This window comes from Lingula anatina, chromosome 1, assembly GCF_051362555.1.
Source record: "Lingula anatina isolate TDL-2025a chromosome 1, LinAna3.0, whole genome shotgun sequence".
NCBI lineage: Eukaryota > Metazoa > Brachiopoda > Lingulata > Lingulida > Lingulidae > Lingula > Lingula anatina.
The window spans coordinates 38,603,246-38,630,027 of NC_141767.1; the positions used below are offsets into that span (position 1 = coordinate 38,603,246).

At 36.2% G+C, this 26,782-nt stretch overlaps 3 protein-coding genes across 13 annotated transcripts in view; 2 read left to right on the forward strand and 1 right to left on the reverse strand.

Annotated features, from left to right (window-relative positions):
* Positions 1 to 13: 13 nt before the first annotated feature.
* Positions 14 to 11,846, forward strand: LOC106155706 (protein SFI1 homolog). Its single transcript, XM_013530668.3, has 28 exons — positions 14 to 513; positions 944 to 1,087; positions 1,348 to 1,419; positions 1,725 to 1,835; positions 2,039 to 2,133; positions 2,268 to 2,385; positions 2,569 to 2,671; positions 2,962 to 3,118; positions 3,472 to 3,633; positions 3,809 to 3,879; positions 4,045 to 4,137; positions 4,405 to 4,502; positions 4,782 to 4,848; positions 5,282 to 5,412; positions 5,580 to 5,661; positions 5,755 to 5,847; positions 6,096 to 6,181; positions 6,356 to 6,431; positions 6,630 to 6,802; positions 7,037 to 7,139; positions 7,287 to 7,383; positions 7,599 to 7,759; positions 8,395 to 8,544; positions 8,940 to 9,116; positions 9,396 to 9,667; positions 9,924 to 10,727; positions 10,998 to 11,115; positions 11,509 to 11,846. The coding sequence occupies exons 1-28, from the start codon at positions 182 to 184 to the stop codon at positions 11,623 to 11,625; spliced, it is 4,263 nt and encodes a 1,420-aa protein (XP_013386122.2). The 5' UTR covers positions 14 to 181; the 3' UTR covers positions 11,626 to 11,846.
* A 3,770-nt stretch (positions 11,847 to 15,616) lies between these two features.
* LOC106155710 (slit homolog 2 protein) overlaps positions 15,617 to 26,782 on the forward strand; it is a 58,993-nt gene continuing 47,827 nt past the window's right edge. For 2 of the 3 annotated variants that reach the window (XM_013530676.2, XM_013530678.2), the window contains exons 1-4: positions 15,618 to 16,161; positions 16,985 to 17,056; positions 17,790 to 17,861; positions 21,224 to 21,295. In XM_013530676.2, the coding sequence (XP_013386130.2) occupies positions 15,986 to 16,161; positions 16,985 to 17,056; positions 17,790 to 17,861; positions 21,224 to 21,295 (392 nt within the window). In that variant the 5' untranslated portion in view covers positions 15,618 to 15,985. Of the gene's footprint in view, positions 16,162 to 16,984; positions 17,057 to 17,789; positions 17,862 to 21,223; positions 21,296 to 26,782 lie in introns of all 3 variants that reach the window. The other variant, XM_013530677.2, reaches the window with a different exon arrangement.
* Positions 21,664 to 26,782, reverse strand: part of LOC106155711 (uncharacterized) — a 28,884-nt gene continuing 23,765 nt past the window's right edge. For all 9 annotated transcript variants that reach the window (XR_015331858.1, XR_015331859.1, XM_087000474.1 and 6 more), the window contains one exon: positions 21,664 to 23,688. Coding sequence is in view for 1 of the 9 variants with exons in the window: in XM_087000479.1 (XP_086856605.1) it covers positions 23,654 to 23,688 (35 nt within the window). In the remaining 8 variants the exon portion in view is untranslated. The remainder of the gene's footprint in view (positions 23,689 to 26,782) is intronic.

The window sequence follows — 26,782 nt, forward strand, 5'->3', positions numbered from 1 at the left end:
TGGAACCGGCGAAAGTTTGAGCATGTGACCTGTTATTTTCGTTTACATACGGGTTCTTGACATGGCCGCGTCCTTAGAAATCGCGCTAAATTTGTATTACATTTCAATTTTTATCAACGATTGATGTTTAAACTACAAAGTTCACATTATTTGTGATATTACTCTTGTTATACAATCTATAATGGATCACTTATCGAAGGGTTCCTCTATGCAAGATGCAAAAGTGAAGGCAGATAGATTTGCAGCTCTTACAGATGCAGGAAATATTCGAGTGAAAGCAAAACAGGCAATCTTGCAAGAGTTGAACACTCAGCTGCAAATCAAAGCAGAGCGTGTCAGAATGTTAACCCGCCAAGGGGCAGATTCTTCAGATAATCCTTATGCTTCCCCCGGATACGAGCACCCCCGAAAATTGCCACGTGCAGAAAATATGAACCCAATCTCTCTGCCACCCAAAGTCAATAGGCAGTCACCAAGGCCAAGGGGAGGGAAGAGGACAGATGCTGACTCAGGGTATGGCATTCACAAATGCTGTTTAACACACACACACACACACACACACACACACACACACACACCCCTAATAATTGCAGCTGTATAATGTGTATTTTGGAAAAGGCCAACAAACCAGGGGTACTAACAGTGAGTCAATTTACACAGTAGGTGGCAAAATTCTGGATTATAAAATTACAGCTTGGAATCTCTTGATAAAAAAAGGGAATTCAGGAAGGAGATGGTCAATGTGCTGCACTCCCTTAATTCTCTAGCTGTGGCCTATCATAGTACTTATTAAAATTTGTAGCGATCGATTATTTATTGACTTAATAAAACATATCTGTTTTTTTCTGATTATTCACACTCAGCATGTTGCACTTTTATGTGCAATTGCCATTCATTATCATTTGGTCTTAAGACATGACTGGATAATATTTGGGTCTTATAGACTGCTTGTCCAAGCACCACCCACTGTAAGCCAAGGCTCAAAGATCCCTCTGTCAACAGTCAGAAAAAGAAGAAAGGAGAGTAAAAGACACAGACCAGATTATACTTGGAATAAAGGTGGAAGATTGAAAGAAATAAGGATAAGGTGATTTATTACATATATTGGTTCTTTAGGGATATAATGTTCAGGTAAAAGGATAAAATGAGGCATTCCTCTTTTTTTCTTTGATTTTTTTAAAAAGTCTTTGTTTTTGTAGTGGCCTCTCTACAGTAATTGCTGTGTGGCAGCATTATAAATATTTTAAAATTTGAATGAATATGAATAGAAATTTAATTACAGTGAGTGTTAATAGACACCAAGTTTTAGTTTTAAAATTACCATAAGTTATACAAAATTATTTTCAGGCACTTGGCCAGAAAATATCTTTACATCTGGATTAGAAAAACATTTGGACGAGTTTTACCATCAGTAGCAAGGTGAGACATGACATATGAATGAAAACTACATTTGTTTGGAACCAAAACTTCAGAAGATTATTCAAGTTAGTTTTCAATTCATAATTGAATTTATGTTAGTTTTGTTTTTCTGTGAAAATAGTTAAAACATTTTTTCTTTCAAAACCAATTATAAGCTTAAAATATCTTTAGTCATGAATTTAACTTGTCAATGAGGGTGGGTATTATAATGTGGAATAGATTTACAAAACTACTTAAAACTGGCAGCAAAAACCCTAGGTTTTAACTTAATATGCTGCAAATGCATGTGTTTTCTCCACTTTCAGAAAACATCACAATACACAAGTACTAAAACATGCCTTTGCAGAGTGGTATGAATTATGGTGGGTTGCAAGGAAAGAGTGGAGGCTGCAGGTCAGGGCAGAATGTCATAACAGGTACATTATATATTGAAATGATTTTCTTTTGGGTGATATTTTAGAACTATGAAATACAAACAAAAAAATAAACATATATCGAACATTTACATAAAATACCAGTAGAATGTTGATGCTGTAAACTGATCATAGATAGCATATATTTAATATAGTAAAAGCAGATATAATACTTGTAAATTGATTTTATTTGCCTTCACTTACAGGTACCGTGTATGGAATGTAGTGTTTAAAGCATGGACAAGATACACTGTTCTTCAAAAGGTTAAGAATGCAAAGAAGGCAATGGCAGAGCGTCATGGTAAGACAGTGTCCAAGTAAATTGAAGTAATTGTTGAATTTAAAAGAGTGAGAGATGAATTAGAGCAAATATGATAATTGTAGAAAAGTTCTCTCTTTTAATCTTATTTTTTATTGATGGAATTTGTCTACCAGGTAATGTCAGAGTGCTGAGTAGAGCTTGGCAAGCCTGGAGGCTCTATATCAGGATCAGGAGAACTAAGAAAGGTTTATCAACCAGAGCTAGAGCATTTGCCACTGAAAACTTATTGAGGTAATATAGATAATTTTTACTATTACCGTATTATATCTAACCAGCATGTTAGTTTATGTATATTTGATTAAATGAGATCATGTTACATGTTTACTACAACAAAAATACAACTTTGACGAGGTGATTGATTTATGAATTAATGTGTGATGGGGAATTAAAATACTTTATTATGTTATGTTTTAGATCCTGTTGGATACGCTGGGTGATGGCTTTTGACAAAAGACAAGAACAAAAGGATGTAGAAGTATTTGCACTGCAAATTTGGGCAGAAAAACTGCAAGCACAGGTGGGTTATATCCTATATCCTTGTGGAAGGTCATTTTTTAATTTACTTTTGTTACAGAAAAAATATATTTTGTGATACCTTTTAGATGTTAGAAATCATTTGATGAAATAAGGATGCTATGGTGAATTTATGTTTTTAAGATTTGATTTTTTGTCCTCCTTTTAACTTATAGTGTTGTTCAGAGGCTTTATTTTTATCAGAGTGAAAATTCTTCTTGTTATTCTGCATTACATTCCTTAAATGGCTGAAATTTAATAGCTATATTAAATTGCCTATATCAAATATTCTAGTGTTGGTTGAAGTGGAAAGCAGCATTCAAGGCTCGTCAGCAGGTGTATTTTAAGTCCAGGGTTGCAGAGAAACACAGAGATGTCAGACTTCTTTCAAGGTGCTGGAAAGGATGGTTACTTCATGTTATTATCAGGAGGAGAAAGAAAACACAAAAAGGTGACAAACAACTTATTATATTTCTCTGTTATATATTCATGACTACAATAAAGGACAAAAATAGCAAAACATTAGTTTGGCACTAGCAGTGTATATTGCCTAATGTTATTGAAAAATAAAATAAACTTCTTTTCCAAGTTTGCTGATCTATTGAACAGTATGTTGAAGAAAGAAAATCCAAAAAAGACAAAAATAAATGCGTTTGAAAGGATTGCATACTGCTTTAAATTACTATAGTTGTTTTCCTTTTTTTATGTTAATTGTAATTTTCAGAAAATAGAACAGAAGTAACTTTAAAGTAAGTTTAAAAACACAATATAAAGTAAACATATATTTTGTCATGTGTTTGCCAGATGTTGCCATGATGATGTACCAGAACAACTTAAAGCAGCGTCTCTTTAGAATCTGGTGTAAAAGATGTCATGCTGCCAGACTTGTGGCTCAGGTACAGGAGAGGATTGAAATACTGGGAAACAGGGCCCGGGCTAGACGAATATTAGAACACTGGAAATTTTGTATCCTTTAAAAAAGTGAAATTTTGTAATATTTTGCATTAATTATTGAATAATTCAATATGAATGTTGTCAGTAAAAATTGAATTGGAATATTATTTTACATAGCTGCTTTTAAGTTTTTTAATATTTTTTATTTTGGTAACAGTTTTTGACAGAGTTTCTTGACCCTAAAAAGATATCAATTTAAGACACAAGAAGAAGGAAAAAGAGCAGCAAGCTGATGAGCACTATAGGAAACATTTAATGGTGAGCCAAACTTGTTGTTATTTGTGCGTTGTTATATTGAATTCACTTATCTAGACTAACAAGGTTTACTATGTACATTGTGCATTGTGTGTCCTATTTTGTATCCTGTTTTACATAAAAGGGAATGCTATTGTTTTAAGTGACATATTTATTGCTTGGTTCCAGTCTTCCTGTCTGTCAGCTCTACAGCTTAATGTCGTCCAGGAGAGACTTCAAATTATGAGGAAAAGAATGGCAGACCAGTGCTACAACCGGATGGTATGTTGATGTTTGCTTAAATAAGTAATTCATGATTTCAGATATGTAATGTAAGATTCCTTTACGCTGAATAGAAAAATTCAATCTCTGACAAGAAAAGCCTTTTGTTAATATATATCTATCTAATAATAGATTTCCATCCCTGATAAGAAAAGTTTTTGTCATGAGGTCTTTTTACGATTTTGCTCCTGGTCATGCCTATGATTTTGGTCTAAACAAATATACATACTTAATGAATTTGTAGTAAATGCTCAACTTGATTTTCAGCTCTTGCAAAAAACCTGGAACAAATGGATAGCATGCTGTGATCAGAATGAAGAGCTCAAGTTGTATACAGTTAACAAAAAGGCCTGGACACAATACAAGTAAGCCTGGCAACAATACACATTATTTCATGTAAACTTTTTGGAAATGTCATATACCTGGCTGGAATTTTTGACAGACTACTTTTATTCAGTATCACCAGTGGACTGCAGTATTTTTTTTGCTGAACAGTGTAGACTTATATTTTATTTTACAATTAATTAGTAGAAACTATGAATTTTTGAAATATTAGTGTATAAGTTCTGTCTACTGACAAATTTGATTTAACATGACATTTTGCTGTCTTGAGTTTGATTTATCGGCTATATACATCTATGTAGGATGACTCTATTGGGGACTAGTTTTGAGAAGTGGGTTAACTACAATATCTGGAGACAACACAGAAAGGTAATTTCCATACTTATATTTAGGTGTTGATTGTCAGGTGATTGTTGTTAATTATTTTGAAAACTTATTATAGTGACAAAGCCCACAAAATAGCCAGCGTTACGAGCTTACAGTCCCCTATTATAGTTATACACAATTTTATTCAGTAGCTAAAATTTGGTGTTTTAATGAGGTTTCATGACACTTACTTTCCTCTAACACTTGTTTTACTACACATCTGTGAATTTCACAGATGTGTAGTAAAACAAGTGTCCTGTTTGTAAGTTCAATAAATAAAAAGTGTAGGCACACCAATAACCTTCCCCTGATTTTACAATAAGCAAGCTTGGATGTTTCCTTTGATTAATGAGTTCAGCTTGCCAGTTGGTAATTTTAACTATGATGATTGTGTTCTGCATCTTATTGTTTTTAATGATAGGTTTTTTATTTGTAGGCTCAATATGCAAGGGCAGATGCTCACTACATCAACAGACTGATGCCTATGTGTGTCTTTAGATGGAGGCAATTTGTTCATTTAATGAAACAGAAGAGGGAAATGGAAAATGATGGAAATGAATTCAGAAGGTTAGTTAAAGTTCCATATTTTTTTTTGGTCAATTTGGCTATCTAAATAGTTATGATTCACTTAATAATGACAGAGCACTTTGGTCATATATGAGCAATTAATGTAGTTAAAAGTGGGATTTTACAGACAATAAGGCAACTTCACTAATGTTATGCACTGATTTCAGAGAAAATCTCCTGGCTAGATTTTTCTATACATGGATGGAAAGATGCAAACAAAGCCAAGAAGTGAGACTTATGGAACGTATGGTAAGTGAAATATGATAAGAATGTAATTTATGAAGGCAAATTTTGAAGTGCATTGAAGGTAAACATTCTATTTTGGTATTTTATTCTTTTCAGGCCATTTTACATGACAATGAGATGAGAACACAGAGATTTTTACTGAAGTGGAGAAATGCTACTAAGGAGAGGCAGGTGGAGATGAAGAAAGAGGTACAAATATGCTCTGATTGCTTTAAATAGTTTTCTTATAGAGATAGGTAAAAATGGAAAATACTAAATACTTTGTGGATTTGCCACTGTGCATATCAGATGCTTGGGTTTAATAGTTGTGTGTGTGTGTGTGTGTGTGTGTGTGTGTGTGTGTGTGTGTGTGTGTGTGTGTGTGAGAGAGAGAGATAGAGAAAGATGAGAGAAAGAGAGAATTCATTTACAAACTACGTTAGCCATTTATTTTCCAGGAAACTGCTAATGATCATTACCAGATAACCTTGATGAGCCAAGCGTTTGAAACATGGAAGACATTTGTAAAGGATTCTAGGAAAAGGTAAAGGAGTAAATACATGTACTCTGCATGTGATGAACTGTTGTTATAAGGATTTTACACTTTATTAAATTCAATTACGTAAAAAAATATCCATTTTGATCATTTTTTTTTTTAGGTTTTTGTGTAAAATACTGGTTATTAATCCCACTTCTAAAGGTGGACTGTCTGTTTCAGCTATGAATCAGAGAAGAAGGCTGTGAGATACCATTATTTGAAGACCATGGGAGTGGCGTGGAAGGGCTGGAGGAAGGTTGGTTATATTTCCATTAAAAAAGTGTCAAATATATTCTTTAGATTTTTTTTCCTTTGTTTTAAAAACCAAAAAGATGCAATTCAGAAAGTGTTAGTTCTTGATTTATTGTTAAGGAAACAAAATTCATAACTTTCAGATAGCAAAACAATTAAAATGAAATCTGTCATGGAGTTGGATTTTTTATTGTTATTTTAGTACATTGGCTATGAAAGAAGAAAGAAGACAAAGCTGCATCGGGCAGTTGTGTTTCACAATCAGAAAATTTGTGGCAAAGTCATAGGGCATTGGAAGGAGTACTGCAGACGTGCTGCAGTAATAAATGAAGAGGTAGAGAGGAGAGCACAGATACATGATAAAGAGTTACAAAGGTCAGTGAATGTAAGATGCAGTTGGTGATGTACAAAATGTCATATATATATATATATATATATATATATATATATATATATATACAGTTTGAAATAACATTCATTACAAAAACAGCAAAAATTACATTATGGAATCTAGATCAATAAGTTAAAAGCAATTAAGAACATTAAGAACTACATGATGATTACAATTGTAACGAAAGTGGGTGAAAAGTTTGCCTTTATCTATTTTAGGAGGTGCCTGATACAGTGGCACAGGAATGCTGTAGAACAGAAACAAAACAAACAACAAGAAGCCAAAGCAGACAAGTTTCATGGACATATCGCTTTGAAAAAGGTACTTTTTTATCAGCATCCAGACTACACATAAGTATCAGATCTGATTGTCTTATATAAAATAATGCTGTCTTATATAAAGAAAATAAAAGAAAAGGCCTGTGTTAGATATTAATGACATCATTTAATATTCTAGCTTATGTTATAGGTCTTCTCTGCTTGGAGAGAATATGCAAATGTTCATGCTTATGAACACAAGAAGACTGCAGAGAAATTGCTGTCTGCTCAGCAACATCTTGGTAAAGGTAAGGTTATTCGTTGATTTATGGTATTAGATAAGTACAGAAGGTAAAACAGATATGACCAAAATTGAAATTTTGTAAATAAAGCTATTATCCAACTTGTTTAGATTTGTTTGCATTAAGAAGTAACTTCTTAAAGATTGGACCAGAGAAGTATTGATTGTGACTATTTTGAAAGGTCTTTATTTTTTTTATATCATATATTTGATTTCATTCAGTGAAACTACACCAAATCCTAACTAGATGGTACCAGTTGAAGAATGAAGCAGTGATACAGAGACTGAAGTTCCAGCAGGCTGTGGAGCACCATAACAATACACTAAGGATGAGGACTATGACTGTGTGGAAGAACTACACAGTCCTTTGTCAAAAAAAACTGGTACAGTGAATACTTTTTCTTTCTTTTCAGTCTTGTTTTATTTTGCAGAAAATGACCCATCTTTAACTAAAGCAGGCACAGACAGTTAATCCTTTAAATTTGCTTTTATAGAAATTCACTTTGCTCAGGGAAAACACATAAGTACACACATACTCTGTTATTTATTTATATATATAATTTGGGCTACAAGCCTATTTCCCTCATCTCCATGGGTTTGACCTAGGGTTATCAATATTTCTCAAGTCCCCTCCTCTTGGTGGAGGGTAAATCTGATAAATCATTCGAAGTCCAATCTCATGTAGAGAGGATGTTTAATCTGAACAGAACTTGGATGTCCTGAAGCATTTCTTTATTTTAGAGTGTAATAATGATATTATGATTAAATTATATTAAAGGATATGAAATGTCAAATTTTTTAAAGTATCACAACAATAAATGTTTATGGATTTTTATACCAGGGGTGAGCGCAAGGCTATGTATTCTTCCATTGATATCATTTGTTGTTTTATTGATACAAAATTTTAATATTTTTTTCAACAAAACATGCCCACATTGCTTGACCTTTCTAAAAAAACTTGTCATAAAATATTACTCATATATTCAAATCTCTGTATTCTTTTTATTTACTGTTTCAGCTCCTTCAGAAACAATGCATGTGGTTGTACACCACAAGGCTCACTGCCAAGTTCTTCCTCAGGTGGAGGGCTCAGTTTGCTGAGGCTCAGGAAGATCACACAAAAAACAACATGGCACTTTGGCAGTGGAGTTTTGTACTACAGAGAAAAGTAATTAACACATTTATGATCTATGCTATTAAATTCATTGTGTAGCGATTGGGTGATAACTTGATAAATGTAAAATTTGGTCACTTCATGGTTATTTCTCTTAGAAAAAACTCAGGTTAGTTCAGCAAAGAGAAAAAAGTCCCTGGGGTATTAAGATAGGCTCCATACCCTCTGCTCAATTCATCATTTGAAATGCTGAGATATATTGAATACTGGAACATATTTAGTAAAATTCACCAACTAAGTTACATTATTAGAGGGATTTTTATTTCTGATTCTAATTGGCCTGGATGACTCAAAACATTGAGATGTATTTTTACAGTATAGAGTTACATAGATAATATGCTGTGTAGCCCTAAAGAATGATTGATTTTAGTGGTTCTTTTGTATTCCAGGTGTTCCTGGCCTGGCAAACCTATACACATGAGAGGCAGAGAAAGAAGGCCAGGATTGAACTGGCCATGGAACAGCGCAGATTACGCCTCATCAGACAAGGGTGTGGTCAGTGGTTAAAAGTGGCCACAGAACTGAGTGAGGTCAGGTCCAAATTGGCTGCAGAGAGACAAGCACAGGTGAGTCATTTTGGTGTTTAGTGGACAGGGATGAGGTCAGTGGTAGAAAGCTGCCATAGATGGGCAATGTCTAGTCTTAACTGACTACAGAGAAGCAAGTATAGACGAGCCTGTAAACTGAACACTTTGGGTATTACTTATATTCAATTCTAACCGAAATTCAAAAATACTGTTGGGAAGGAAATGTGAACACTTTGGGAAAAGTTTGTGATATATGTTGGACATAACATTTGTACTGTCTTTCAAACAGTTTGGAAGTAATATCTAATCATCTTCCAGACTGCATACAATATCTATCAGCTGGTCCACAAGTGTGCCTTGCATTGGAGACAATGGACAATCAAACGCAAAGCAGCAAGACTGAAACGGGGAATAACAAGTGCCCCTATACCTGGGGGTGAATCTAGCACAGGCAGAAATGCTCCTGCTAGGCCTCTGGAAAAGCACAGAGGAGTCCCAGGTTCTAGCAGACCCACACAGAGTGTGGCTTCACCACTCAGGAGTTTGAACTTGCCTGGAGAACACCAGGCTGGAGTAAGGGCATTAGAGAGGTAAATTAATGTGCTGGAATGTCTTAGGTCATATGTTGTAGAAATTCTAAAATATATTGTTTCAGATGATGCTAAAACAGGTTTTATATATTTGGTTTGATAAAAGTAATCATAAAACAGTTCATATGCTCAAGACATAGAGGTTTTTATACATGCATGCTCCCATACAAATAATATATTTAACTGATATATTTTACTTATTTTATATTTTGTCTGCTATTTATTTGTTTTCCCCCTTCATTTTCACTTGTTCTAGTGCTCTTCTGGGACCCAATGTGATAAGACCAAGCAGACCCAGGCCTAGAAGACCAGACTTCCTCAATGACTCACTGAAAAGAGATGGTTTATACCACCCTACACCACAAAAAGCAACACTGCACACGAACAGCTCTCATCCAATGACTGAGCCAAGCATACAAATGGCTCTGAAAGGATTTTCTCCAGCCATGGCAGAAGATGAAGAGTCACAGCTACAGAATGTGCAACCAACTGTGCTAGCTTCTCAAGAACCAGTGGGGCAGCCCGGTATGATACCCAGGACAGATAAAGACAATGGGAAACCTGATGCAAACAATACAGGTGTCTCAAATATTATAGCAAAGGGCAGTAGGAATAATGCTTGTTCCACTGCAGATGCAGGGATAAAACCACAGATTCACCACCAGCCCTCCTTACCAATGACATCTTCATCGGGACCAAAATTACAACAGAGAACAACAGCACACAAACCAAGTGATATTCTTATGACTCCTGCAATGTTCATGACAGCGTCAAGTGATGGCTCAGAACAAGCTTCACCACAAAGACCTGTGCTGCCATCTAGTAATTTAATGACGGAAGCATCTGTGCTGACACCTACAAAAAAAGGGGTGCAAATACCTTTGACGCCTTCAACTTCCACGCCCAAGAAACATAGTGGAAAAGAAAATGGCAAAATGCTTTTGAAACCTGATGACTTTATTCAGTCACCTCCTGGGGCACATAAACTTAGTAAAGAACAAGAACTTACAGATATCAGAAACAAACTGCAGGAATACAATGATAAGAAAAAGAAATTGAGGTGAGGAATCTATCATTTCTTTGGAATAAAAAAGTAAAAAATTTGGGCCTTAGCCATCTATGAATACTGATGGATCAAAGAATATGAATGTCTTCATATCACAGGCACCCATTCTTATAGATAATAGGTCAAGTCACGAGGTGATCCTCATGAAATTTGTTATCTATATCAATCATTTTTTTGTGTCCTAATGTGATAAAATTTTGAGAACAGAGGTAAAATCATCCAGTTGATGTTATTTTAAAAAATTTGCTCCCTACTGATTTTTAGGTTGTTAAGAGAGCAGGAGGGGCATTTAAGAGAGTGGCTTGAGGAGCAGCAGAGTGATGGTAAAAGTGTGGAGGAGGAGGATGAAGATGTAGACCAGGTGAAGGAGGAATTAGAAGAGGTAACTAAAAACTTCAACCATCTCTTTGACTGGGGTTTACAGTTACACACTGCAGTGTGAATACTCATTCTTTGCTATTCTTCCTACTAAAATAAAAATGTCAATTTTGAAATAGGTATTTAAAGAGATTTGTGTCACATTTCCATTTAGTTATATAGGTTTACTTCTTAAGAATGAGCTGGATTGCAAATTTTATAACATATTGATATTTGTTCTTCTGCATATATTTGTTTCACTTGTTTATAAATTCTTTTACCTCTACTGACAATGAAAATGTGATGTGTTTGAAATTTACTAACATTGAGTTTATTGGTTTTATTTCATGTCAGTAATAGAACATGTATTTTCTTTGATTTTTATAAAAGAATCTCAAGGTCTTTACCTTTTTTTCAGATTAGTAAAGAGATCTCAGAGTTTACGCTATGGTTACACAAAGAAAGGAATATTTGCCAGAGACTAAAAGAAAGAGCCAAGAACATTTTGGCAGAACTCCAACAGATAATCTCATGATTTGTCTGAAGACATTTTGAAAAGCTCTCAAAACATGGTGTTTTTGAAAAAAAATATTGGACAACTGCTTTTTTATTCTCTGTCTAGTCCAAGTTAAAACAATTAGAAACATAAGTTTTCATTTAATTAAATGTAAAACATGCTGGTAGAGTACGTTTATCAACATCTGGGAATGGCTGGTAATAATAATGATAATAATAATAAAACATGAACGATCTTTATAGGCGTGGTTTGTCCGAATAACCGACCAATCACAAATGGCACAGAAAACGGAAGACAGTAACTTGTACCTATTGTGGGCAACTACCGCAGGACTAGCATGGTGCAACCGCAAAACGGAGGCGTATCCATGGAGGTGGGGTAGTACTTCCGCGTACTGCACCAGATGCATAAGATTTGCTTTGATATGCATGGGTTAATGTTACAAGTTTTATACGTTTTACAGCCCCATAAATCAGTTCAAATTAATTTTTTAGACTTTTTATGAGAGAGAATTCTCTGAACAGTTTGAAACAGCGAGGCGCTTTTTTTCAGACGGGTGACGCACAGGATTTTCAGATGTCTTTGGCAACAGATTGGAAGAAGCTAAGCGCTTCACCATGAACTTTTTTATGCTCAAAGAATAAAATGTTACAAAAAAGGAAATGTTACAAAATAATTGAAATTGTTTCAGTCTGTCATTAACCGAATGTTAATGGGAATGTCACCTCTGTCCAGACCTGTCATAACGGCACTGATTGTGTTAGTTGAGACACAACACAATTCGTCACAGTCACGGGATGAGTCATGATTGCAGTCCCTAACCTTTACCAGTATAAAAACTTTCCCCATACTAGTATAGTATTCGAGTAACACCTTTTTAAGTTAAATTCTGACAGTTGAACAGGTATGAGTGAAGGTTGGTTGCCTCTTGGCCCTTCGTGTGTGTTTGCCTCGGACAGAGAGGAAATCAGCATGACGAAGATAAGACGGCGACACAGATCGATAGAAGAGCTGCACTAGACGTGGAGACCTGCCAAAAGCTGGGGGAGTTAATCTTCTGTAACACTCCAGTCTGTCTAGATATTTCCATTGAAGCGATCATTATACCATCGCATGCCTTTTCACTACTTATGAGGCCGAAAACGTATAAGATATTTAAGAAATGAAAACTTTCAAGATAATAGAGAGTAAGAGAGAAAACACGGTAAAAACAAAAGAGCTAACGAACAATGGCATAAACAAGGTTGTAGATTTTTTATTTAATTTCTACTTTATTTTTTTGTTAATTTTTGACGGGTGTAAACATTGATTCTGGTGAATGTTGACCCGGTCAAAGCATGCTGTAATTTTTTTTACATGGCTGGGTAGAACACGTCCCGCGCCTGGCTTCGCCATGACCCTTTATGACACGTACGTGCTGACAACAAACCTTTAGGTAATCATCACTTCAAAGATGAACATTGCATTAGGCATTTGATTTCATTTGATCAAAAAATAGATCACGGTTTGATGGCAGAGAAATGCGTTATCTCACACAAACGTCATCCAACATGGTGTTTATTATTACTCATTGAACTCTGAAAAAGGGAGAAAATTCCTCTTACACAAATATCAAACATTTTGTTTCTAATACAGAAATTTCGTCTTTGTAGACCTCTAAAATGAATCGTTATAAAGCATATGCTATCTAATTCTCGTAGACCCCTCCCCCTTCAAAGAGTTGACAATGAAGCAGTGAAATTTTATATATAAGATAATAGCCAAAAGAGAAACTATAAGATAAAAGCTAAAACAAAAACTAAACAAAAAAACTTTTCCTTTTCACCCACGCTTTACTTTAATGCCATCAAATTTCATTTCTCCTTGTTGAACTCAGATAGAGTCAAGAAACATTTTTACTCACACTCGTCAAATCTACAAGTAGTTCTTCGCAGTTTATTTCTGCCCGTTGAACTCTGGAAGAGTCGAGAAATATTTTCACTCACACTCATCAACTCTAGTCCTCAAAGTTTATTTCTCCTCGTTGAACCCTGCACCCTCTACTGTGCCGGCATCTATACCGGCTAGGTGACGGAGATAGTACACGGTCGAGGTGGGACCAGGGTAAACAATGGCATACTGCCACGGGTGGTGAAGATATCAGAACTCCGTGGAAAGCTTCTGTCTACAAGTGCTTTCTAATCACTGCTTCTGTCGGCTTCCTCTTTCTTGGGGAACACAGCCCAATATCAGTGCAAACCATCTGAACAAAAATACGTGAAATGGTTTTTTGTAATCAGAACGGTTTGTTCCAGTTGGTTCTTTGAGTTTTTTTATCGGTTTTAAATTTCTTTGAACCAGGAAGACAATGAGGTGTTACACAAAATCTGCAGCGATACCCTAGGTGTTGGTAAATTATAGGCTTTGGATTTTTGCATAATCAAAAATTTCTTAATTTCAAGTGGCCACTCAATGTGACCACGAGATATAAGTTTACTATGGATCAGGAAGAAATTGATGTGCTACACGGAATCGTGCTGTGCATCCTCCTTGTCGACTTGGAATCCTGGAGGCTCGCATATGACAACTAACGACTGGAGGCTATGCATATGGAAGGTCCACAAATAAGTGCAGTTTTCTCCGGTGCAAGATCTTATTTTCAGCATCATCATGTTTTTTTTTCATTGTACGAAAACATTGTAGTGCTATTTCACCACAAAAATTGTCAATTCATCTCCCACTTTTAAACAAAAAATACCGACAGTGTACGTTGATGACCTATCGCTAACCAAGTAGCAGTTTCAACACATAACGCGCCTCCGAAAGTTGAGCAAGAGCGAGGCGCCCCTGTCATAAATTGAAGTAAGACATGCAAACACACGAAGGCTTGCACTCACTGTTAAAAGTCTGGTTTATAATAAATCCATCTTCACCCCTAACTATGATACCTCTGCCCAACAACATCACTCTAAAAAGCATCTGTCGACCCGCGACTGTAAACACATGCGTTTCCAGACAGAAAGATGTGAAAATGGATAAGTGAAATTGTCTTGGATAGGCTCAATATTAACTCGTTAATCAAATTTGACGAAATAAAATGATGGTAAGAAATCAGGAATAGGACAGTCAAACAAAAACAGTGGCCAATTTAATTTCTATTTATTATCTTTTTAGCCGTATATTCCAAGTTAACAAACCCAGCAACTATGCACCTCTACCTGTTATATATTTAGCATTAAACAATGCTATAAATCGTGAATGAAAAAAGTTTTGTTTCATTCAACCTCATCGTCTGTGTAAAGTCTCCGTGTCATAAAGGTGGCACTGTTTGTTTTTGGCCGATCATATAGTGTCATAAAGCTGTCTGGGCTGTCTGCGAGGCCCTGCTGTCGTTCCCCGTTATTTGCCGTAGGTCACCGCGTGTCAGCTGATGTTAGGATACTGATAGCCTTCCAGATATCAGCACAGTCTTGTCATTTTATTCCCAACCTGTACACCCTGTGTACTGCATGAACACGTTCATGCGTACCTGTTCATGACAGTAAAATTTTTATAGATAGTCCGAGTAATAAAAATTCCACATATTACAATAACAGCGATGTTTTTTTCATAACCCCGCAAGCAAGGGCGTTAGTACATGGAAGTCTCTGTAAGCTAGTTTTTACAACTATATATTTTAGCAGGTTGTGGGAAATAACGCTCGAGCTATGAACTGGTTGGTATATATCTAGCACAAGTTTCTTACAATTTTTCTTCTGATCAGTAAATTGACATGTATAAAATCATTAAAACGCTCTTTGAAGATATTCTAGTCCAATCTAAATAAATGATTTCTAAATGGAACCAGAGGTCCCATTGAGTCGGTCCTGCAGAGAAAAGCACTTTAGTCGTCTTAAAAGTCTTATTATCACACCTTTAGTATGCTAAGGTTATCACCGTGTTATTAATCATTCACCTTACCAACCTGTCACCCCTATGTTTGAAAATGCAGAGCCCAACAGAGGGCGTGAGTGGCACGCACCAGGCAAGCTACAGCGCCTGATCGTTTAAGTATAATCGTCCAAAAGCATGTGGATCGCGAGAGATGAACGCGTTAAGCCGCAACAATAAGCGCGCACCCAAGTATTTGCTTACGTAGAGTACACACACATATATACACCAGGCAGCGTGTCTGCGAATGCCAGTTGGAAACACAACAGCGTCCGGTTCAGACTGTTAACACTACTGTGACTGTCGTTAAGAGGTGTTGTTAAACAGAAGAGGAAGCGACAGACGTCCATACGTCGTGTTTACACCTGGATTTTACGTTTGCCATTAAGGAATAATCACATTTAAGCTCACGGAATTCGTATCACCTTTAACATCACACGGCTGTCGTTTGCACAGTTTATCTGCGGCTATGGAGAGCAGAAGCGGAGTGTGGATTTTTGCCGTGATTTTTTCTTACCTGGTCATCCTGCCTGTTAGGGTGGAAGGGTGTCCACCAGAATGTCTTTGCCGAGGAGATACGGCGGATTGCAGTTTCAAGAAGTTTAAATCAGTCCCAAGAAACATCCCGTCTTCCGTGCAGAAGCTGTAAGTCATAAACTCACGAGTCATTTGTTGTTATTCTTGTAATAAATGTTACGGTTGTTTCACTTTCACTCAGAATTCAGTAATTTAACTTGATTGGAAGGTAGTCGTAAAGTGTCGGATAGACATTTTTGACATAACATTTTGACGCTGTCTCAACGAGTACATCTCCGCCTTCAAAGCCGATTTTCTGTATCTTTTTACGTTTGCTTTAACGTGATTTAGCAGTCGTGGGTTTTAAACGGGGTTTAAGGTGCTTTCCTTTCAAATAAGTGATCAATGAAAGGTTTTAAACGCTGATTGGTAAGTCTTTTCAGCTTGTGATTCGGTAACCCATTATTTATCCGTCACTTCAGTCCACAGACCTTAACAAAAAATTCGGATTAAAGGCCGCAGTATATCTGATATGTAAACTGACTGAGAGAGTTTTATTCTGAAGGTTAAAAATGCAGGATCATGTTGCGAGATCTAATTCTTTCCGGACACTTAGTTCAGCATTCTCTCAATGAGTGTCCCACTGAGATAGAGGGGTCTTGTGTTGGTTCCAAACCGTCTTCCTTTCTCAGACTTCTCAAGCGAAACATAAAATATTAGAAATTTAAGACGTGTTTTAACGAAATAACAGAGTCAGTCGTTTACGTCAGATTGTACTATCGTTTACCTTTCCTTATGTATGTAGTATATACATTTAGCCTGCCTATAGTATAGGGCCTACTAAATAATTGTAGTTCTTGTATAATATTTGTTGAATGTAATGTATATAGTCATTGTTCTTTCTCTCCTTGCTGTACAATACAACACGTAATTAAATTATTTGTTTTTCTAGCGATTTGGAGGGCAACAATATCACTGTTATCCGTCGAAATGACTTGAAAGGATTAACCAACCTGAAATACATGTAAGTTTGCTATACGTTTTATGTTATTCTACACACCTAGACGCTGTTTTCACATCATGTATTCGCTTTTGGTTGTGTGCATCCCACTCACACGATTAAAACAGTTGACAGAATCCGTTACTGCCGCCTAGAAAGCTTAATTGATTGCAGTGTCAAAGTAATCACATATTTGTATACTAACGCGGTAATCTATTCACTGGTTTCTTTGTTCGCTTTTCCAAAGCCTTGTGATGTTTTGCGCTTAGAAATTCCATTTGAATCACGATTTGAACTTAAAAATCGACAAGCTATCATATTTTTATCATTCATTACACTTATGTTGTATATTATATCGCCTAACCATATTTCTAGAACTGCGTATTCAGCAACACTTCCACTTCATAGACACCTTCTGTGAAGCAGATTATAAGCGGAAATAATTCATGAAATCATAAAATTCGCCAAGCGTCAAGACAATTACCATGCTTGCACCGCAGATTATGAGATAGTGATCAATTTCTATTACTGCAGATTGCTTATTACTCATAGTGTACGGAACATGAAACGCGCTTGTACCAAGTTCATCCACATAAATTAAAGACCAACTAGTTATTATAATGCGATCACCAGCGTTGTTAATCTTGAGATAGATGATAATGAAATTAAGAAATAATTTGAAGGCATTCGTTACGCTTTGTGACTAGAGATAAATATGTGTATATATATGAAAACCTATTTTTATTTATATTCTCAGGTATTTGTTGGACAACCAAATTTCTACCATAGAAAAGGGAGCATTTGACGACTTGGTGTATCTGGAGAGATTGTAAGTAACAGTTTGAGTTCACTATTTCATATTCAAAAATAACTTTAACGAGATTCCAGATGAATCGGCTTATGTGAGAGCGTCGTTATCCGTAACGGAATTTCACAAAAAGTATTCAGGTTATTCTATATTTTTGGTAGCATGCCTTCCTGCTCAGGTGAAATAAGCGGATAAGAGCATTGTTTTGGCCACGTAGGTATTGGGTTGTAATGCCTGGTAACTCTCAATCACTGTAGCTTATGCGAACGCACACGCACGAGTTTTGGTTTCAGAGTGTAAAATTCCACTGGGACATATCCGTCCTGCTGAGGAAGACGAGAACACGTCGAGGAAAGGGTTTTGTCGCCGCCCTCGCAAAAGTTTACCTGTATTTGATTTAGTAGTTTAAGGTGCTAAAAAATAAGTCCACCACAAATATGCAACTTCAGAGTTCATACGAGAACACGTAGCGAAACGTTCGTTAATCCCTTCACGCATCGCACCTTATTAAAAGAGAACAAATAGGCAATATCTCTCTTGTTAGTTAAGATTGTTTAGACATAGGCATAACTTTAATCAATGCAGCAATGCTTATTATTCAGACTACGTGATAAAACTAGAATTTCCTGGGTGTTACTTGAGGATTGCATTGTCAAGTTACGGCACTCACAATGTGCGGAGAGTTTTTGTCTGTGTTCTCACAAGGGCGCTAACAAGATAAGGCGCGGGATATTCTACTTAGTCCAGCAAGCAGTCTCCTTTGGTACTGTGTAGTGAATCCCAGGCTTTATTAACCAGTGCTGGAGATAAACACGAAAGAGTGAATAAATAGAACAACAAAAACTTTCGGTTTTTCTACGGTTGTTGTATTTGAGCTGGGATCTTCGCCGCTTTCATTGTGTTAGGATTTTTCTAGTGTCTGATTGTCTGGATCGAACTCATTCCTTCGAAACCCCGAAAAATTATTTTCAGGATTTTCGCGGGCAAATTTAAGTGTAAGAATTATTACTATCGATCCACTGAGCTTATATTTCACTTAGAAGGGGAAACGGATACTCGTCTGCTTACTTCAGGGCAAACAATAAGTGACTAGTGTATCTAGCTACTCGTCTCCATAAACCCGATCTTCCTAGCCCTAGACACGTTTCCATACACATTCCTCTGACACTGCCGTAATTAAACTTGACGAGACCCCAGTCAAAAGGCCAAAAATACTCCGCAAACAATTGGGCTTATCACCAAAGCTAAACTAGTTTTACGAAGATCGAATCAATGGGCATTTTACTACAAGAATCGGGAAATTTGCACGAACGACGTTCTTGTGGTACGATCGTTTGTGCTGTTGTAGGGATACCGGATACGTTTATTTCAAACTTGATAAAAATGTGTGTACACAAAAAATTAAGTGTTGTATTTGACCTTCATTGTATCTCTCATATATAAAAACAGAAAAATCCCAAACAGATCGTGAAACGGGGGGAGTGTTTATTCCCCTACATTGCCCTCTAAGACTAATATTTTTCTAATAAGACATTGACCAGAAATGACCTGTCTCATGAGAAGTGTCTACAGCCCAGAGCCGAAAATATAAAGCTTTGTTGAAAGAGCCAGCAAGGAAAAAGAGAAGAGTTTCCCCACTTCATTCATTTTTGTCCAAAACATGTCGCCTACTGTGTCATGTGCGCGTTTTACCTGACAGGTAAAAAGCGTCTCGTTTGTTCAAGCCACTTGAATTTTCATGTCCACGAACTATTCCCTTATCGCTTAAATTGTCTGTAATTTTCTCTCGCCAAACCTAGTATCATCATTTCTCTAAACAGAGCAGGTAGCAGTTTCGTCTCACATGGGAGTCTTAATTAGAAATTAATCAAATAGAGACCTTCCTTATCGCTCCAATTATCAGGCAAAGAAAGGACTCTGTACTCTGTTCTTTACTATTGGGGGCACGGGCCTGTCTTTATTTCCAGTGTCATTTTGTCGCTATTAATAGAAAAGGAAATGACATCGGCCGTCAACAGTACCACAGTAATCGAGCATTGTTTTAAGGGATGGGAATTTACCTTGGATAATTATCGAACATTTGAAACCACCAGCCACTGAAATTATAACGACAAACGTGTCCCTAAAAGTATTTTCAAGGTGTTTCACTGAAGCAGAGACATTCATTTTAAATGCAGTGGAAAATATTTAATCAAACCAGCTACCCCGTGTTTTCATAACTTCGCTACAAAAGTTAATTTTGGAAATATCAGTAAAAGCTTACGAATGAAGAGTCAAGAAAACAAGAAGCAAAATCAACAGAGAAAACCAAGTGCCTTTCAAACACCTTTGGTCGATGCTTTGCCTCGAAGGTTAAAGCAACAATCAAAGATGAAAACCTCTACAAAGCAAGAACAACAGTTGTGGGGCGCGCCTCGTGAAATGGATTTTACCCTGAAGTGCGGCAACGTTAAGGTTACGAAAAAGCATATAAGTTTCGGTCGATGACATGCGGGAAAATGTGCAGACGCTAAAACGAAACGCTTATTAAATAAACATTCAAACAGAGACATTTCCGAAATGCAGAATTAATTTCAAGAACTGTGTAAGCCCAATATCAGCTGGACTCGTATAACATTTAGAAATTGGTCTCATCTTTTGTGACAAAATGTCCCATCTTACGCATGCAAGTATGGATAAACATTTCAGGTGCAGCACACGCGAGTCCAGAATGAATGATTGGGTTTGGAATTGCCTTGATTACATGTTAAAATTTAAGTTCCCTAATCTTAAAACGTAAATGTACCACAAACAAGGATGGGCTTAGTCCGTTACAGTCCCCGTTTTTCTAGTGCGCCGTTCTCTATTAAAAAAAGTATTGGGACCTATTGTACGCGGGTGTAATTTTAAATAATTTTGTTATTTTAGTAATGAGTCACACAATAGCCCGAGGACTTTCACAACATGGGAGATATTGTCGATAACTAAGGGAAAAAAAAGATGCGAATGTGCCAATCCCGTACAATTCCCCCATCACTTTGCCCTTCAATTTTATTCCTATTTGTCCCGCCTTTCCAGTTTGTGGGGCCAAAGGGTGACAGGCTGATATGCGAAAGTGAATCAAAAGTATCAGTCAAGAAGGAAGATAGGGCTCACAATAATTGCGGTCCTTTCCCGGGTTTGGCATTAATGACGTACACCGCACTATCATGTAAATAATACACATACGGATCATTTGTGTATCTTGATAAAAAAAAATGTCTTGGAGGTACGTCTTGTCCCAAATCAATCAGAATTAAATCAAAACAACTTCTGAGCGTTATGTATTGGAGTAAATGAAACATATTTCAGTTATTTCAGTATATTAAAATATAATTATAATTTTTTTTCTATTTTTTTTCCAGACGACTGAATCGTAATAAGTTAACCAGTCTGCCAGATCGTCTATTTGAGAAGACGCGGGGATTATATCGACTGTAAGTCTAAGCTTTCTTATCAATCCTGCGTACTGTCTGTCATTTTTTTTACGTTTGCAATAATCTTTTGAGCAAAATTTGAAACGCCGTCACAATCGACAATAGCTAGCGTAGGTTTTATTGCGTATGCGTACATGCTAAGAAGTATGAATGATATTGGCGTTGCTTAAGGAGGGAGTCGGTGAATTGATTAGTTTACAGCGTTCACTGAAGAAGTTTAAGTGTACGAGGTTGTTTGTGTTAAACCCCTGCCCCTCTACTTCAGTTTGTTTCCGAACTCTACAGCACTAGTCTTTAATCTAAAACGATAAGTTTTGCTAAAATTAATCTCTCTGCAAATCCCAAGCAAATAATAACCCCAATCAATATCAATTCTACTTGTATTTATTCAAACATCACCTTACCACTTACAGGATAACAACTCGATGGCCAGTTTCCATCTAAAGTGCTCCATACTTGGTATTTATCATCTGAATAAAGGCATAATCATTACACTTAGTAATTTCAAGTTGATAAGAGGAGTCATAAGCCTTTGACAAGACACCTCCTCTGATTGCCAGGTTGACAGTCACCCCTCTAACCCTGGCTCTGACCACAGAAATAGATTATTAGATCATTATATCCATCATTTTTGTCATCCTTTGACACAGTATTTGGAAACATATATGGCATGTCACCACAGGAACTGGCATTCCCCCCACATTATTAGGAAGCATCTAAATAATTTACATTCCGTACCTTTATGGAAAATATTTAAGTGACATTCAGCTGGACTGAAAATATCACATAACACCACTGTTTAAAAGTACAGCCTTGGGATTTATATTAAGCTGATCACTTTTAGAGAATCTCACCCTTGCCATCATTCTGTAGTACACATTAACTAGGCTTTAAAAGGCTTTCAAACTGTGCATTCTGAAAGATCTATTTTTCTCATACAAAGGTTCACAAAATCACAAACACTCGAGCCCTAAGGGCAAAAAGATCTGTTTTGACAGCTCCTGAAATCCCTACAATCAATTCCCCTATGAGATCAACAAAAATTAAAATAATTACATTTCTAAATGTAGTTCAAATGGTCCTTTTACAAAGACAATGGCAATTGTTTAAGTAATGACAATATCTAGTAGAGCCAATTTCACCCGTTAAAGAAAGACGAGGATGATGAAGTCATGCAGAACAGAGTTCATTGTAGAAAGGTGATAGACAACATAAGGTACCAGAAAAGGATTAGGAATGGATCAAGAACATTTAACCCTGAAACCCTAAGTGCAATTTCCATACACATAACTCTATTGTTTACTGCCTTGTACCATTGTTCATTACGTATACCTACATAACTGTATAGCACAAGAATTACAGTGGTCACATCATTCTACAGAAGGTTCAAGCCTGTTGTGGAAGCCAAAGAATGAACACTGATTATAACTAATACAAATAGCATCCTATCCTTCTTACTTGAACCAGGATTTAATAAAGTGGTTGTAAATTAGCTGCAGCAATAATTGTGCCTCACGGTGACATGTGCCTGGCAACAAATCCTCTGGCAGTTGTGGGGACCCTTGAAAAGTGAAAACGTCTGCTTAGTGCCAACTACAGCGAAAGTGCGGGTTATCCCCTATGTCAAGAGAGTTGATTACTGATTTCAATAGCAAACTCAAGTGCCTCAATGAGATACAAATATTTCTTATTTAACACTTGGGAACATGCAATACCCATTTCCAATGTAGAGGGTAGCAGAAAGCAAGCAGGTGACAAGTGGACATTTGGATTATGAAACAGAGCTGTGTAAAGTCTGCCCGTTTGAAGATTTAGATATTAATCTGACGCTTGTCAACTTGGACAACTTGTGCACCTGTATTCAAAACCATGAGTTGTAATTTATGAATGGTTAATTTTATTCCAAACACCAGGAAATGAGCGATCAATTTTTAAGGTTTTCCCATATATATATTGAGATGATTTAATCAAGTAGACTTTTTTCATATCTAAATCAGTAAAAACCCAAATCAAACATCAGTGGTTTGGATGTGGCTTACAAAACTCCCATATCCTGCTGTCAACTTGCCGTCTGCTACAGTTATATCTCCGCATTATCTCTAATTTAGTCACAATTTTACAAAGACCCCCTACACCTCGGGGCTTAGAAACCAACATAACATCCACAAACTAAACCTCAACACAATAAATTACTCCTATATTAAGTCTTAAGACTCCTGAACAGAAAACCATAGGTTACGTTGTAAATGGCTTTCAGAAGACCTCAGTGATAAGCAGTGATTTTCTTCGTCTTAGTCATTATTTCCCTTGCTTGATAAACCATGCCTGTAGAGGAGAGAAAATTCAACCATCCAGTAGTCATGTGTCATATGGTATCCATTTTCCATCCATATCTGAAAAAATAACCATATTCAGAACTCTTGAAGCATGATAGCCCCCAGTGAATGACATTTGCTCATCTAGAGTTGTAAACCCTCAACCAGATCACATTGGGTTGTATGTGTGCATGTATGTGTTTTTATCACTCCACTGAATGAAAACTAGCTGGAATGGGATCCTGGTTCTGTATTATCTATGACAAGATCTGGCTTTTTAAACCATGCACCAATTATTAAGTGTCTGATCCTCTTCACTGATACACCTGGAACTCTTTCAAGCATGCTCAGCTTGCTAGTAAGGTCCACTGGTTTCTGAATAGCTGAGTATTTTCATGTCTGTGCTGCAAAAAAGCATTCCCTTGTTTTTTATCTATAGTGTGTGGGCTGTATTTTTTCAATGGTTTACTATTGTATTTGGAATGTGTGCGTAAAATTTAAATAATAACCCCACTTAGGTCAATGACTTCCTCAAATAATAACAATGAACAATGTGGTATATATTTTTTGCTTTATCAAATCTTGTTTTAAACCATCAAGTAAAGTCAAATTGTAGATAAAATGTCCTCATTAAAAATTAATATTAAAGTTTATCTGATTATAATTAATTTTTACAAATATCTGATATAAAATGATCCTTTGTAGAAATAAAATATCACATTGATTTCTCATGAAGAGAGCAATATGTTATGAATTCAAAATGATTCAAATGAAAGCCAGACAAAAAACAAGCTTTGAGAGTTTTCTGAAACACTACACACCATATCATGTCGATCACAATTTCCTTCTCTTCAATCATGGTGAGTGGATTGACTGTGCAAATATTAATTTTCACCTGTATATTTCGTGGGAAAGTTGGTGATAGATTGGTCTTTTTTTTTCAAGAACAGTCAGTAGGGTCCAATGAAAATGGCAATTTGGAGTGTCCATTTAACTAAATACAAAATGCTTTGATGGTTGACACTCTTAAAGTACTTTGTGCATGGGCAAATTGAGAAATTTTGTCAGGTTCAGTGCACTTTAAAGCATGGTCAAAATCAGTATAACATTTCCTTTGGCCAACAGTATGGAATTTAATTTATAAAACATTGACTAACGTTAAGCATTTCACTAGAAAAACTAGCCAGTCAATAAAATAACTGTATGCATCAACCACTTACTTAATATACCTCTCTGAATTTTAAAGCTAAACTTGTATAAGTTAATTGTGAGGTCTTTCTGTTCAATGTCTCCTTGTTCATCAGTGAAATACCCTGCAGCTCTGTAGTGAAGTGTTGTGATGATTCATTATGTACTAACAAGCTGCTGCCAGAAACAGCTCGAGTAGGGAAAAAAAATCAGAATATTGACCTGGAACTAAACGTCTTCTATGTGGAAATCTGATGCAAGGCTCTTCATATCTCAGGCACATATCAGATCAGGTGGGGGATATTACCCTGAGTCACAAGGATCGTTAACTTAATTACCAAACTTTACCTACAGCAAATCTAGAGACATAGTGCTTGAGTTTAGAATATTTAAATTATCTGTTTACACTTAGAATAAATGGGGCATCTTTTCGAAAATGACTATAACAAAACTAGTGTCTTCTTCTGGTTTCTGAACTTTTCAAGATTATTGAGGAAAAATTTGAAAAAAAAAACCCAGTAATTTGAGCTATATCTACTGAAATCTCTGGTTTCGTCCTGATATATGTGGACGAAAATACATTTGATTTCCACAACAAAACTAGATTAGCGGAGGCTTCCTCTTTTGAAAATACCTTTTGTTGGCACATCGTGACCACACATAAAACTGCAGTATCTTTTTGGTATCTGTACTGTAGGTCTGAGACTGGGTTACGGTGGCAAAGATCCACAGTTTTGTATGAAGTGTGTAAATTGAAGATTGTTACTAAGCTTTTGCATTGTTCGACACCACACCCAACAATCACATAGCTTGCCTGTTTGTCCTATCAAGTTAGAAACAGAATATGACACCCAGCAGAAAAAATTAGATTGCATAACAGAAATTTTTAAGAAAAACATAAAAAGAATACGAACAATTTATTCCTATAACCCCTAATTTCCTATCATTTAATAAAGACAGATACACTCATTACCCAAATCTGTTTCCTTTTACCATGTAAGACTTTTTATGGTATGTCAGGTGAATGAAATATCACGTTGATAATGAGAACTAATGGCAGGGTCAAATGCAGGGTAGTTCAACAATACCCAGCATCTGAAGAGCTATAACAAGGGCGTCTGATATCACAGGTCTGTTGTAGAACCACTCGATATGAACTAATTGAATTCAATGCATTTAGTTAGGTAGGGGAGACATGTGATGATCAAAGTCTTAACTCACAATCCTCAACAATTGTAAACAATTCATTTCTGCAATTTTACAAGAGAATTAAGATAAAGCGTTGAAAGGAATTAAGGAATGTGAATTCCACCTGCAAGGGGAGTGCTTGTATTGTTAGCATTAGTCTAGAGTGCAGAAGGAAATCATATATAATAACTGGTATCTTGCTGTGATACCTAGATTGAAGACATACCTACGAGTATGCTATTAATAGTGTCATGAATTTTAATGCACAATTTCCCTGCAGTGCTTTAATGATAAGTTGATGTAGCAAAAAACAAATACATGTCCTATGTAAGCTTAATTACACAGCATTTAACCCATACTGACAACACAATGTGATCCTGACAATATATCAAGTATGTGCATCTGGAATGTAGTTATCTGCACCACAGAGAAAACAGACCATTTTCAATCTTTGGTCTGTTGATCATGGAGAACATGAATCCCTTTTGCAATCTAATAATTCCCTGATCTGATCAGAATTTCTCTCCGGCCTGTCAAAGAGATTTTCTCTAACAAAACATGAGGAGTGTAATTGATTGTGTCCTATCAATGATATCTTACAAGGGTTTCGTCACATTCATATCCCAGACCTTGTCTTGACAGAATTCTGTAAGCTGAGAAAAGAGTGAACTTTAATATCTCGTCCTCTAGGCATTTCATAATGTCATTCGTATTTGAGGGAGCGGGGAGGAAGGGAAAGAAAGGTAGAAGAGAAAGAGCCAAGAAAAGCTTTTTAACCGCATCTTTAAAATCTGCT